The sequence below is a fragment of the Myotis yumanensis genome, unplaced genomic scaffold (genome assembly GCF_028538775.1).
Source record: "Myotis yumanensis isolate MYYU_CA2020_CCGP unplaced genomic scaffold, mMyoYum1.0.hap1 SCAF_3, whole genome shotgun sequence".
Classification (NCBI taxonomy): domain Eukaryota; kingdom Metazoa; phylum Chordata; class Mammalia; order Chiroptera; family Vespertilionidae; genus Myotis; species Myotis yumanensis.
Window position 1 is genome coordinate 105,899,663 of NW_027223754.1, and position 13,328 is coordinate 105,912,990.

The following is a 13,328-nucleotide window of genomic DNA, read 5'->3' on the forward strand; positions in this document are numbered from 1 at the left end:
CTATGCAGCAGCAAAAATGAAGAATCTCTTACTCTTTGAGATAGCATGGAGGGACCTGGAGAGTGAAATCAGGTTAAGTGAAATAAGTCCGTCAGAGAAAGACAAGTATCACATGATCTCATTCATATGTGGAATCTAAGTAACAAAATAAGCTGATGAACAGAGTGGATCCAGAGACAAGGAAGCATGGAACAGAATGCAGAATTTGGGAGGAAAGGTTGGGGAGAGTGGGTAGATGGGAGGGAATCAATCAAAGACTTTGTATGCATATATGCATAACCCATGGACACAGACAGTGGGGTAGTGAGTACCTGGGGCAGGGGCCAGGGGTGGACTGGAGGAGGTTGATGCGGGGGGGGGGGGGGGGGGGGGGACATATGTAATACTTTCAATAATAAAGTTTTCTAATTAAAATAAAACAAAAACAATGATTTGTGGTTTGCTGTGTTTCGAACACTAGAAGAAGCCATTAGGACTCCTGACAAGTGAGTACTGTTAGTCTTGGATAGCACTGGCATGTCACAGCATCCTTAAAGCAGTGCTCATTGCTTTCTTAATTGCTTTTTCTTCAAACTGTTAGTGTAAGTTCTAAGTGTCCAGATGGTTGAAGCAGCTGTGAATGTGCGTGTGCGCGTGCGCGCGCGCGCGTGTGTGTGTGTGTGTGTGTGTGTGTGTGTGTGTGTGTGTGTGTTTTAGGGGCTGGTTCCTCAGGAGAAATGAAGTTCATTAGTGCTAGTCCTGAATCCAGAAAATGAACTTTACATATCCCCTTATCCCTCCCTGTTATGCTTTAGAAAAGTATTTCTAAATTATCCCAAGCGAATTTGCCACTTCTGCCAGAATTTGTCCTGCCCCTTCTAGTGGTCTTCGCATCACAGCCTGGGGAGAAGCACTGCTGCTTTCCCACCTGCAAAGGCAGTCTCCCTATCCTGTCTTTCCTTTTCTTCCTTTGACTGTTTCTGCTTTACAGTCCCATTTGATGAGGATTGCCTGGAGGAAGATGTGGATTCGGAGCCGGCAGAAATAGAAGGGGAGGCAGCAGAGAATGGGGACACGGGTGACACTGGTGCTGAGCTGGATGATGGTATGGGGGACCCCAGAGCCTCCCCTCTCCACCATGGTGAACACCCTGTTCCCCACTGCAGGACACGCCAGAGTGCTTTGAACTTAGGAAAGATAAAAACAATACACATTAATCAAAAGCAGGGAGCTCAGGAGAGGCAGCAGATAGATCTGGTTCATTCCATTTTCGGTCACTAACTTGAATACCTGTTATTTCACTCCCATAAGCCACCATTCAACATCACCTGCATTCATTAAGTTGTGGGTGAGAAACTCAGCAGATTTGAGGCTTTATACAGAGCCTTTAATCCAGTAGATGCCCTCTGAAAGCTAGATATAAAGAGATGGTATTTTAAGAATTATAGCCTGGTTGGTTGGGAAACAAGGGCAAAGGATTAGGCTGGGAAAAATGAGAGGAGCAGTCCAGGTAAGATAGTGAAGGAAGCATGGCCTCAGCTGTGGTGGTGGGGTAGCAGGGCTAGGCAGTGCTAACAGGAGAGAAATGCAAGTGGGTGGTAGGCCCAGCAGCAAGGCCTGCCCTCCACAAGCATGCCCACGGTTCTGCTTTCTGTCACGGCCTATCATGTGTCATCTGGCTGTATTTCAGAAGATAGTAGAGTACCGTGTTGCAGAGGATGTGATTTTGGCTGAGTATCAGAAACTGGGTGAGGACCAGCAAGCAGGGCCCCACTGGGGAACAGAGCCTGGTCCAGGCTACAGTCGTCATTCTGTTCTCCAAGGAAGGCAGGAGACTGGAAAGGAGCAGGCCTCACTCAGGTTCCGAGTTCTTCTTTCCCTTTGCCAGATCAGCACTGGTCTGATGACAGCCCATCGGATGCTGAAACAGAGTTTTGCAAGCAGCACCAAGAGGTGGTAGAAGCGGATCTGGAGCTGAACGTCTCAGAAAACCAGGATGAACGACCCCCTGCCACTCTACAGCATAACAAGAGAGGTAAGTGTACTGTCACAGGAGAAGCCACTCCTAGAATTCCTGCTGAGAGCCACTTGAAGACTAGTGGCACCACAGGTACAGGTCATGAAGCAGAGCGGGCACACATCATACCAGCCTTAGATAATGGCCTCCTCCCCCTATGCACAGGCCCTGCGCGTGGCTTTACCAACAGCTCCTTTCTGTGTGTAATTTGGAGCTATGAAAGGGTAGCAGATACAGCTCAAATCTTTTTGTCACAGACCATACACATGACACAAGAAGAGGTTGCATACGGGACGCCCTGGGGAAGCACATTCCCTTTTTTCTTCTTTCCATCTCTGCAGGTGGCCAACCAATGGTTCAACCCCACCGCAGAGCTGGCTAGAAGAGGCACCCTCAGTGGGAATGGGAGTTTTTCTTCTTGTCAATCCTCTGTCTCTTCTTTTTAGCTCCCTCCCAAGTCTCCAGTCCCACCTGGTCCCCTTCGGAACAAGCTGTTCTGTTCTCTCCTGCCCACAGCCCCGTGGGAGAGGTAAGAGTGTGAGCCCCTTTTTTTTGGCTTCTTGTGCTAAGTGGGGTTGTTGAAAACAGGAGTGGGGTTCCAGCTCAGTTCTCGCCTGTGGGGACAAGGTAGCATCTCCCTCACCCTGTTCTGCACCAATTCCAAACCTGGGTCATCCCATTATTGTATCATACTTCGTCTTGTCCACATATCATACCATTTCAAAAATAGTTTATTTTTAAGTTAAAGCAAGAATATATGTGGAATCATTGGTTCTATATGACAGATGCATTTTTCTTAATATTCTGTTAAAATGAGCTATGAATTTTAATTTTATTTTTTCAAATATATTTTTATTGATTTCAGAAAGGAAGGGAGAGGAAGAGAAAGATAAAAATATCAATACTGAGAGAGATTCATTGATCAGCTGCCTCCTGCACACCCCCTATTGGGGATCGAGCCCGCAACCAGGGCATGTGCCCTGACCAGGAATCAAACCATGACCTCCTGGTCCATAGGTCGATGCTCAACCACTGGCTGGGCTGAACTATGAATTTTAAAATTAAAAATACTTACCCAGATTACCAGTGGTATGTGAACCACAGACTAAACACATTGTAATAATATGTCCCGTGGAACATGTTTTAGAAAATACTTTCTGGAGAAAAGATCCGGGAGGGAAGTCCAAACTGAAGATTGGGTCTGCTTGCTCTGATCTTTGAGATTCTAAGAAGCGAGATGAATTTGGTGATTTCACGTCTGAGATGGAGGAGCTTTACTGAGACAAGTGATGGGAGGACAAGGCATAAGGATACATGCAGGAATATCTGGATCTTTGAGCTTCCTGGGGAGGACAGTTTATAATACAGACTGTAAAAAAAATAGATGTTTTTAATCTTCTTACCATGTTGGCCACTATGTTCGTACATCAGAGATCTTGGAGCTATTGAGGAGTGAGAGCTGAATTCATTAGTGTCCTCTGACCAGCACTCACTTCAGTGCACATAGAATATAGGATGTCTTTGAGGTGAGCCAAACCCTGAAAACTGAGTCTGTTCAACTAAGGAAGTGGTTCTAAAAATTACAGAAAGTGAGAAAGGTTCTCCTGGAGCAATTTGATTAATAGCTTAAAGGATGGAGAGAGGAATTTATTTCAGCAAGCACAGGCTCTTTGAGAGAGAAAGCTCCCTAAGGGATCTTTGCTGATCATTAAGTCCCTACCCTCTAAACAGCTTCCATCTATCTTCTTTTTCTGTAGGGGGCCCGGATTCCACTCCCCTCTGAGGCTATCAAAGTGAAATTGCCCAAGGAGCACCTTTTCCCAGAGCTTTTGGTTTCCAAAGCAAAGTTCAAAGCAGAAGTTCCCACTGATCAGAAAGCTGTGCACTCTCCCATCCAGTCCCAGCCAGCAGCTCTGCTGGAAGCCAGGACACATACCTCTCCAGTTAGTTCACAGGGCCTGTCCCCATTGGCCACTTCCACCATCACCCCCACTCCGCACCCCATTTGCTCCCAGCCTAAACCTTCCTGTGAGGCCACCATTCCATCCCCTACCAAGTCCCCCATATGCTTCCAGCCTGTTCCAGCGAAAACATCAACCCCCCTCACCCCCAACCACATGAAGAACCAAGGGGATGCCAAGGACAGACTGGGCAGCCCTCTTGCTATGGACGAGGCCCCGAAGCCAAACGACTTGGTGGCAGAGTTCTGGATGAAGAGCGCTGAAATTCGCCGCAGCCTGGGGCTCACACCCGTGGATCGGAGCAAGGGGCCCAAGCACAGCTTCCCCTCACCTGCCTTTAAGCCATTGTCCCTAAAATCCTATTCAGTTGAGAAGTCTCCTCAGGATGAGGGGCTCCATCTTCTAAAACCTCCATCTAAGAGACTTGCAAAGTTGGATAGTGACCAGCCCTCTCTGCCAACCCCCAAGTCCCCATCTGACAGAGAGCTAAAAAGCTCCCATGAGGAGCGGAGAGACCTGTCCAGCAGTTCTGGGCTGGGCCTTCATGGGAGCTCCTCCAACATGAAGACCTTGGGCAGCCAGAGCTTCAATACCTCAGACTCCACCATGCTTACTCCACCCTCAAGCCCGCCTCCACCCCCACCCCAGGACGAGGAGCCCGCAACTCTTCAAAGGGAGCCATATCAGATATATGGGCAGAAGGAAACCAAGCCCAAGGCCTCCGTAATCCCACCCCCCACACCTGCCACCTTTATGCGGCCCCCCCGAGAGCCTGCCCAGCTGCCCTGGGAAGAGGTACGGAAGTCATTTGTAGAGAGTGTAGCTGAGATCCCCTTTGCTGATGACGTGGAGGATACATATGATGACAAGACCGAGGACTCAGATCTGCAGTTCTTCACACCCCCTTCCTGCTGGCCCCTCTCTGACAAGGCCCTCCCCCCACCCCTAGCCAAGGAGAATTTCAGGTTACTTACTCTAGAGAGCGGGGTCCAACTGCAGAAGAGGGGGCTACCTGTAGTCTCTCCAGAAGCCAAGGAGCTGGCTGAAGAGCGCATGCGAGCCAGAGAGAAGTCTATAAAGAGCCAGGTGTTGAGAGATGCCATGGCCAAACAGCTGAGTCGGATGAAGGAGATGGAAATTGGGGCTGAGACCTCCAGTCCCCCAGGAGGCACCTGCCACAAAGCCTCCTCAATGCCCTCTAAAGGCAAAGCCCTTGGCCTTGAATCTCCTAAACACCCGGTGCACAAAGGCCCTGAGGAGCCCACCTTGAAGCACAAAAACACTAGTGAGGAATTCCTCTCCCCCACATTGGACTCAGGGGCCCCAGATGGTTCAGTCACTTCATCCGAGGGCTCTAGTGGGAAGAGCAAGAAGAGATCGTCACTCTTCTCCCCCCGTAGAAACAAGGAGAGAAAATCTAAAGGTGAGGGCCGGCCCCTGGAGAAACACAGCCCAGATCTCCTGGAGGAAACAGCTGCCAAGCCCAGGTCCTTGTGGAAGTCAGTCTTCTCAGGGTATAAGAAGGACAAGAAGAAGAAGGGTGACAACAAGTCCTGTTCCAGCACCCCATCCAGTGGTGCCACTGTGGCCTCTAGCAAGCACAGGATGTCTCCAATAGTGAGAGCAGGTACATCAGCACCAAGGGACCCCTCCTGGGGCAGAGCATAAGGCGTGCGTTCTTCAGTCATTTGGTTCTTCTCGAAAGGTCCCTTCCCCATGCCGCTCCCCCAAGGGTTCTTAGAGCTGTGCTGACAGGGTAGGGAGAAGAAAACTGAACCATGGGTTCACAGAACATACTCCACTTAATAGGATAATTCTAAAAAACAGCCTGAAGCTAGTTAAGGGAGGTTTATGCACTTCCTAAAGTCGCATCAACCTAACGGAGGGCAGTGCTGCTGGGAGTTCCAGGCAGTCTCTTTGGGCACCATCTATTCCGTGTTGGTCCATCCTGTCTGAACAGATGTGAGCATCCAAGTTCCTGGCTCCCCAATATGGGAAAAGAGTCACTCAAACTAGAAAGAAAACAAACCTCCACCCCACTCCCCCAGGCTATTCTTATGAATGTAGAAATCAGGAAAGCACCGTGGTACTTATGGACTGGTCACAGTCTTCACTCTGCCCCTTCTTTCCATCCCCACAGAGCTTCAGCTGCGGGACCAGCTGAGTTTCTCCGAGGACTCTGACCTCTCCAGCGACGACATCCTCGAGAGGGTCTCCCAGAAGTCCAAGCGAGAGGTATGCAGGCCTGGTCAGCAGTAGGGCTTTAGAGGGGTTGGGAATCTCGACTCCTATCCTCTGTTGAGTGTTGGTCTTTGATGAGGTGGAGGAAAGGAAAGCAAATCTCAAAGCAGGGGTGGATACGAGCTCCCAGCAGACACATACAAATCCTGAGCCTTGCTCAGGGGTCCAAGTAGAAGACACAGAAGGGACCTATCTCAGGCTTTTTCAGTGAGCAGCTAGGGGTTATTGGCTTCTATGGCAAGAGTTCCTGTGTTCAGTTCTGGTGAAGACAGACATTTCATGCCCAAAGATTCATTCTGTCTTTAGGAAGCAGCCCAGTGTTGTCCGTTCATTCTTTTGTCCTCAGAAATCCCATGTGAGTAGCACCCACCAGTGCCCAGAATGACAGGAAAAGAGTTGTTTGTTCCCAGGGTCCAGCCAAGGCTTGGATGGGGAGCCTTCCTACTCCATCTCCATTGTCTAGCCGTGGGCACACACTTACCCTCCTGTCTAAGGTGAAGGTCCAGCTACATTCAGCTCCCTTTTTTTTAATGAAAAACTTCCTCAGAACATTCTGTACCTTCTTTACAAGGCTTCCCAAGGCTTAGATTTGAGTCTTCCCTCTCCATTGACTTCCAGGGAGGCCATGGCTGGTCTGTGTCCAGTTCTCTCCTCCTGGCTTGATCTAGTTCCTCATTTAATAACTTTGCAAATCAGAGGAAACCAATCTTTCGGTTCTCATCTCATTCTTGAGTTGTTCGTCCCCCCTGGGCCATGCCAGCTCTGCATCTGTTCATTCTCCTAGAAGGACACCTAGAATGGGGTTTGATTGACTCATGAGTCAGGCCTCCCATCCCACCCCAGCCATCTGCAGAGCTTCCCCATGTCCCAGCCGGGCCACTCTGGGTTATGGTTGGGATCTTGTATCCAAATCCCCGCAGAGACCTGGCATCAGGTGCTCCCTGCTATGGTTCCCACACAGTAGCTTTAGTACTAAACTGAGAAATTCTTCTGGGTATGTGTGTGGGTTCTTAAACACTGCCTTAGGGGTCCTGAAGGGGTTCTGTCAAGAAGGAGAATAGTGGTCCAAGGTTCACTTTGCCTCAGTGCAGACATTTAGCCAGTTGGTCAAAAACTTCCATCTGTGGTTGCTTTTGTGGTCAGGTCTCTCCACAGTTTCTCTATTGATTAATGAAACCTCCTAGCAAAATGCTGAGGGCCAGACTACCCAAGCTGGCTATGCCAAGGCCGTCATCTGGGTAACATATCTCACTGACCACAGCCTCTCCCTGGATCTCGAAGGCCTGGGGCACACAGGGAGCTTCTCCCCATCAGCGTAAATGACAGGTCATGGACCCCACTCCTAGAATCCAAGCACTTCACGTTCCACATGCTCCCCACAGAGATGGGCCTTTTGTTGGAGGCTGTGAGGGATACTAATGTCCTGACTCCCACTGCAGTGTGCAGTCAGGCTGAGCAGGAGCAAGCCACTGTGTATTTTTAAGAATAGAAGCTAAAGGTAAAGGGATTGAGAAGTACAGATTGATAGTTACTGAATAGTCACCGGCATGTAAAATATAGCATAGGAAACACAGTTAATAATATTATAATAGCTATGTATGGTGCCAGGTGGTTACAGGAAATATCAAGGGGAATACTTTGTAAATTATACAATTGTCTAATAACCACTGTGCTATACACCTGAAACTAATACTAAATAATCTATATATATAAAAGCCAAGCGACCTGAATGGCGGAAGACCAGTCACTATGATGCACACTGCAGCAGCCAACCAGCCCAATGGGGGCCCGATCAGCACCCCCAACCTCCTGTGGCCCCTCCCCCCAGTCACCCCTGCCCCTGATCAGCACCCCCACGGCCAACCTCCCATGCCCCACCTCCCCGGCCGGCCCCATCTCCGATCACCCCCCCCCAATCGGGATCAGGGTTGGCTGACCTCCCACAGCCCCCCTCCTCAGCCAGCCCAGCCCGGATCAGCCCCCCACCTCAATTGGGGGGTGGAGCCAGCCAGCCAACCTCCCGCATCCCCTACCCCCTGCCAGCCCAGCCCCAGTCGGCCCCCTTGGGGCGGGCCGGCCGGACCCCACTCGTGCACAAATTTATGCACCAGGCCTCTAGTATTAAATGTAAACTGTAATTGAAAAAAAAAGAATAGAAACTAAATCAGGAAAACAAACCTAAACAAAAACAGCAATGAAGAACACTTTGGAAATTTAAGGAATTGATCTTAGAAGATATGCACTGATACATAATATTGGCACATCAATACTAAATTCTTGAAAGCTATTAAAGCACTGTAGTCATTTAGGAAAATGTCCCTGTTCTTAGGACGTACGTGTTGAAATTTTAAGGGATGAAGGATCTTGATATCTACAATTGAGTCAGAAAAAAAGATAATATGTAAAGCTTACATCTATCAAGTGTGTGCAAAATCACTTAGCAAATCTAGGTGAAGGTATTCATTGTCCTCCTCTTTCAACTTTTCTATAGGTTTGAAAATTTTCAGAGTAAGAAGTGAGGGGAGCGTGGGGGCACCTAAAGTGAGAATGGGGTTTGATTGACTCATGAGGGAGCCTCTTGCTGACAGTGCCCCTGGACCAGCAAAGGTGGGGAAGTGGTTCCCCTTACATCACAGACCCACCCCTGAGTGAGGCAGCTATGAAACAAGTGCCTGAATTTTGTTTCTTTTCTTTTTTTAAGTAACATATTTTATTGATTTTTTACAGAGAGGAAGGGAAAGGGATAGAGAGTTAGAAACATTGATGAGAGGGAAACATCAACCAGCTGCCTCCTGCACACCCCCTACTGGGGATGTGCCCGCAACCAAGGTACATGCCCTTGACCAGAATCGAACCTGGGACCCTTTGGTCCACAGGCCGAGGCTCTATCCACTGAGCCAAACCAGTTAGGGCATGTTTCATTTTTAAAAAACAAAAGTAAGTTATTTTTATTTAAAATGTTTATATAGAAAATTTAAGATAATACACTTTTTTTTTAATTTACCTTGTAGCCTTACCAAGAGATAATTCATGTTTACCTCTTTTCTTTGCCTCAGTCTGACTAAATACAACCACAGTGGCTTCTTCTTGAGTGCTTTGGCCCAGCCGAGAGCATGTGCATTTGCTTTCTAACGGACCCGGTCCCAGTTCACTGCAAAAGCATTGCTCTGTGGCTGATCCGCACTCTTGGCACATCACAGATATGTCATGATTTTATGTCTCTGTCACTGCCTCTACCAAGTACTCCCTCCCCTCCAGAAATCAGTAAGTAACTGCCCCACATTAGCCAAGGTACAGATGTTGGGTGCCATGCCTTAGGTTGTAGTTACGTGGCTCCTATGGAATTTTTCACATGCTGCTTGGGGAAACCATCTGTCTTCTTTTTCTTTAACTGACTTGTTCTAATAATGACATTTATTCTTTTATCATGGTTGGTGAGAGGGAGGAGTCGGTGAGAGGCAGAATCAACATGCTTAAATTTAAATGTCACCACTAGGAGGCTAGCTCATTCTTCTTGGGGTCAGTATGTTCTTGAAATGCCAGCTGCACAGTGATGGGCTCCCCAGTGCTTCAGGAGAAGCAGCCAGGCCACAGGAGTGCATCCTAAGGCTCTCCGGATCTCCAGACCTCCACCCCTCCCTCCCTCACTCCCTGACTGCCTGTCAACCTTGGAATGGGGATGGTGAGGAAACCAGGTAACTAACCTTGGCTCTGAGCAACTCTGCACAAGGCTTACTGGAGTAAGAGGTTATAATTACTGCCTGAAATGTTTTTTATAAATATCAGTTATTTCTGCTATTTCAGGTCCCTTTCACTGTGTATAATCAAGAAATGACCCACTCCACCTCCATCCCAGGGTTGTTGATGACCCAGTGGGCACCCCTGACCCTGTTCAGGAGCCCTGCCAGTAGAGAGCCTTTTGGAAGAGAACATTAGGTTGCTACTCAGCATGCTCTGTGTCAGTGTCTCTGGTGACAGGAACTCCCCACCACCTGTCCCCCATCCCAGCACCAATAGCATTCAGTGGGAAGGAGTAGTCTCAATCTCCATGAGCAAATGAACTACTAATTGAGAAATAGCATCTATAACTAAATGTTTAAACAGATTAATTTATACATGAAAGAGATTGAGAAGAAAAAAGGGAAGTTTTGAGGCATGAGGAAGAACCTGTCTTCACGGAAGAAAAGTGAGCCCAGCTCTGGCCTGTGTGCCTCAGTTAGTTGAGCATCACCCCATGCATGGAAAAGTTGCTGGCTCGATTCCTGGTCAGGGCACATACCCAGGTTGCGGGTTTGATCCCGTCAGGAGGCAACCGATCGATGTTTATCTCTCCCTTTTTCTGTCTCTAAAATCAATAAAAACACATTTGAAGGAAGGAAAGGGAGGCAGGGAGGCAGGGGAGGGAAGGGGAGGGAAGGGGAGGGAAGGGACGGGAAGGGAAGGGAAGGGAAGGGAAGGGAAGGGAAGGGAAGGGAAGGGAAGGGAAGGGAAGGGAAGGGAAGGGAAGGGAGAGGAGAAGGGACTCAGTAAGGTGCAGCTGCAAGTCTACATCCAGGTTCCTCATCTACCAGCCCTATGTGACATGGTGAAAAATAATCATTTTAGTCAATTTATAAACCACCCAGCTTAGCATTCAGGAGATCATATGCACCAAAGGTAGTGTCTTGTTCCTGTTGGCTGCTCACTGTTGCATGTGTGTCCATGATTAACCATGGGACAGCCCCCAGTCCTAGCCCTGCAGCCATACCCTCACTAACTGTTTATGCGTGCATGGAGCGGTCACGTACACTAGCAGCAGAACTTCCTTTAGCTGTGTCAAGACAGAAAAGGAGGGTGTCATACCCTGCTCTTTGCTGGCTGGAGTGCATGTGGTAGTGTCAGTCTGAGTGGCTAGGGGGACAGGACTGCCCTTTGGGACTGGGCACTGCAGGAATGGGGAATTCACAAGTCCTTGGTTCCTGTTCTGCTAGGTGACATGTTTAGGGCACTGGAACACCACTGACACCTTTAGGGACTACCTGCTCAGTTGGCTCTCTACTATCCCTTGTTCTCTTAGAATAAAGATTACTAGAATACACACCTGAGTTGAATTTGGAAGTCTCCTTTAAAGTCTGTAAAAGACTACTTTTTTATTTCCTTGGAAGCAATAAAGGTGTTATGAATAGAGGCAACCCCCACCCCCACCCCCAGCATTTGCTTCTCAGTGATTGCCCAGAGTTTATTCAAGGCATCTGATACTCCCTTGTGCCCTCATTGCCCACATTTTTAGGTGGAATTGCTCAGGTAGTTCCATTTGTGGAATTGCACTGGATTTGGCTGGTTGCCTCTTGGATTTTGATGGCACTGGCTGAAACAGCCCTGCTCCCTGCCTTCCTTTCAGTGGTTGCTGTGCAGAACCCAGAGTCAGGGCAGGTTCATGTCCATAGTTTCTTCTTCAGACCATTAGTCAGTTTAGGATTCTCTCAGACTTAAAATAGAAGCATCCTTGTTTTCTCTACTTCAAATGTTACTTCTTAAAAGAATCTTATAAATATTGCTCATCTGAAGAAAGTCGTTTTTAATACCAAACAAAAAATGAAAGGACCCTGATTTTTCTTTCCCTGTATATATCCTAGAAGGAGGCATGGGAAACATCTTACCAATATTTTCACTCTAAAAAAGTCTTAAAAAGAGCAGACATCCTTATATGAGAAACAGCTGATACCAACAATAAAGAAGCATATGTCCCTTTGTTGCATTAATTCTCTGTCAGTACTCCACTGAACCTTCTGTCCCTGTCACAGTGGGAAAGCATCTCACTTGTGGAGCTTGAGGTATACCCTGTGGCATTTAGGGCTGCAGCCTGGAAGTCTTCCCACACCTCTGGCCTGCCTGTTTGCCCTGCAGGCACTCTGCAGCCTGGAACGGTGCTCTCCATGTCCTTGCCAACCAGTGCCCAAACATCTCAGGCACCTGACTGAGGAAATCTCTTGTTCTCTCCAGCCAAGAACTTACACAGAGGAAGAACTGAATGCCAAGCTGACCCGGCGTGTGCAGAAGGCAGCTCGGAGACAGGCCAAGCAAGAGGAACTTAAGCGGCTGCACCGAGCCCAGGTAAAACCAGGAGGGGCCACAGCACAGCACCCTTATTTCCAACCAGCTAGTCCTCATCCATGATGAGGGAGGGAGAGGAAGGCAGAGCAGAGGTAGATGGGGTGTCCTATTCCCTGAGAGGACAGCCCCAAAGGCTCAGGTCACAAACCCCTGGCTTGATACAACTACAGAAACCTTGATTTTGTGGAGTTTTGGGTAGGAAGGGAAGACCCAAGCTTTGAGTTTCTAAATTCCTTACTCTGGAATAATCATTTTAAAGTCAACTAGTTCAATTGTAAGAATAATTATTGAGGCAATCAGTGACCTGACAGCCTCTGATAGGCCTGGGATTTAGAGGTCAGAGTAGTGTTCTAGTCATCAGCCTCTGTCTGCAGGCCTCAGAGATCCTAGACCATTCTAGATTGGGGGTGGTGAGGACTAAATAATTTCTTTATACAAAGTCTTAAAAAGATACCTAAATATAATATGGTTTTTTAATTAACTCATTTCTATCTGGTTGTATTCATAGAGATTAATACACTAATCAAAAGCTATACAATGAGAAACATTAACAGAAAATCCAAATACCAATGAAGTATTGCTCTGAATTCCATGTTTCATCAAGCATCTAAAATCACCAGTCTTTTAGTCCTTGTCTTGCACATTATTCCATATGCACATTACCTGTACTGATACTCCACTGGTTGCTGCTGCTTTGGGGGTTGAATGTTCTTCTGATTGCCCATTGTTAGTCCCCACGTAGCACGCAGGAACTTCGCACTGCGGATTCTGGCTGGGTGCTCCATTCTAGATTTCTTCTTTATTTTTAATCTTGTAGAGAGAGGGTGTCTGCAGTAGTGTCCAAGAACCCCTGCTAATGCTTTAACAATATCACCATCAGAAAGGTCCCTGGTCAGTATGGCTCAGGGGCTAGAGCATGGCCCACATACCGAGGGGTTGCGGGTTTGATTCCTGATCAAGGGCACATACCTGGGTTGCAGTTTCGATCCCCAGCCCTGGTTGGGGGGTGCATGTGGGAGGCAACCAACAATGTCTCT

General features: G+C 48.0%; 1 protein-coding gene across 6 annotated transcripts in view; it reads left to right on the forward strand.

Annotated features, from left to right (window-relative positions):
* Nucleotides 1-13,328, forward strand: part of MICAL3 (microtubule associated monooxygenase, calponin and LIM domain containing 3) — a 253,825-nt gene that overhangs the window by 208,729 nt on the left and 31,768 nt on the right. For all 6 annotated transcript variants that reach the window (XM_070409266.1, XM_070409267.1, XM_070409269.1 and 3 more), the window contains 6 exons: nucleotides 971-1,084; nucleotides 1,868-2,014; nucleotides 2,443-2,525; nucleotides 3,754-5,584; nucleotides 6,098-6,192; nucleotides 12,181-12,291. In XM_070409266.1, coding sequence (XP_070265367.1) covers nucleotides 971-1,084; nucleotides 1,868-2,014; nucleotides 2,443-2,525; nucleotides 3,754-5,584; nucleotides 6,098-6,192; nucleotides 12,181-12,291 — 2,381 coding nt within the window. The remainder of the gene's footprint in view (nucleotides 1-970; nucleotides 1,085-1,867; nucleotides 2,015-2,442; nucleotides 2,526-3,753; nucleotides 5,585-6,097; nucleotides 6,193-12,180; nucleotides 12,292-13,328) is intronic.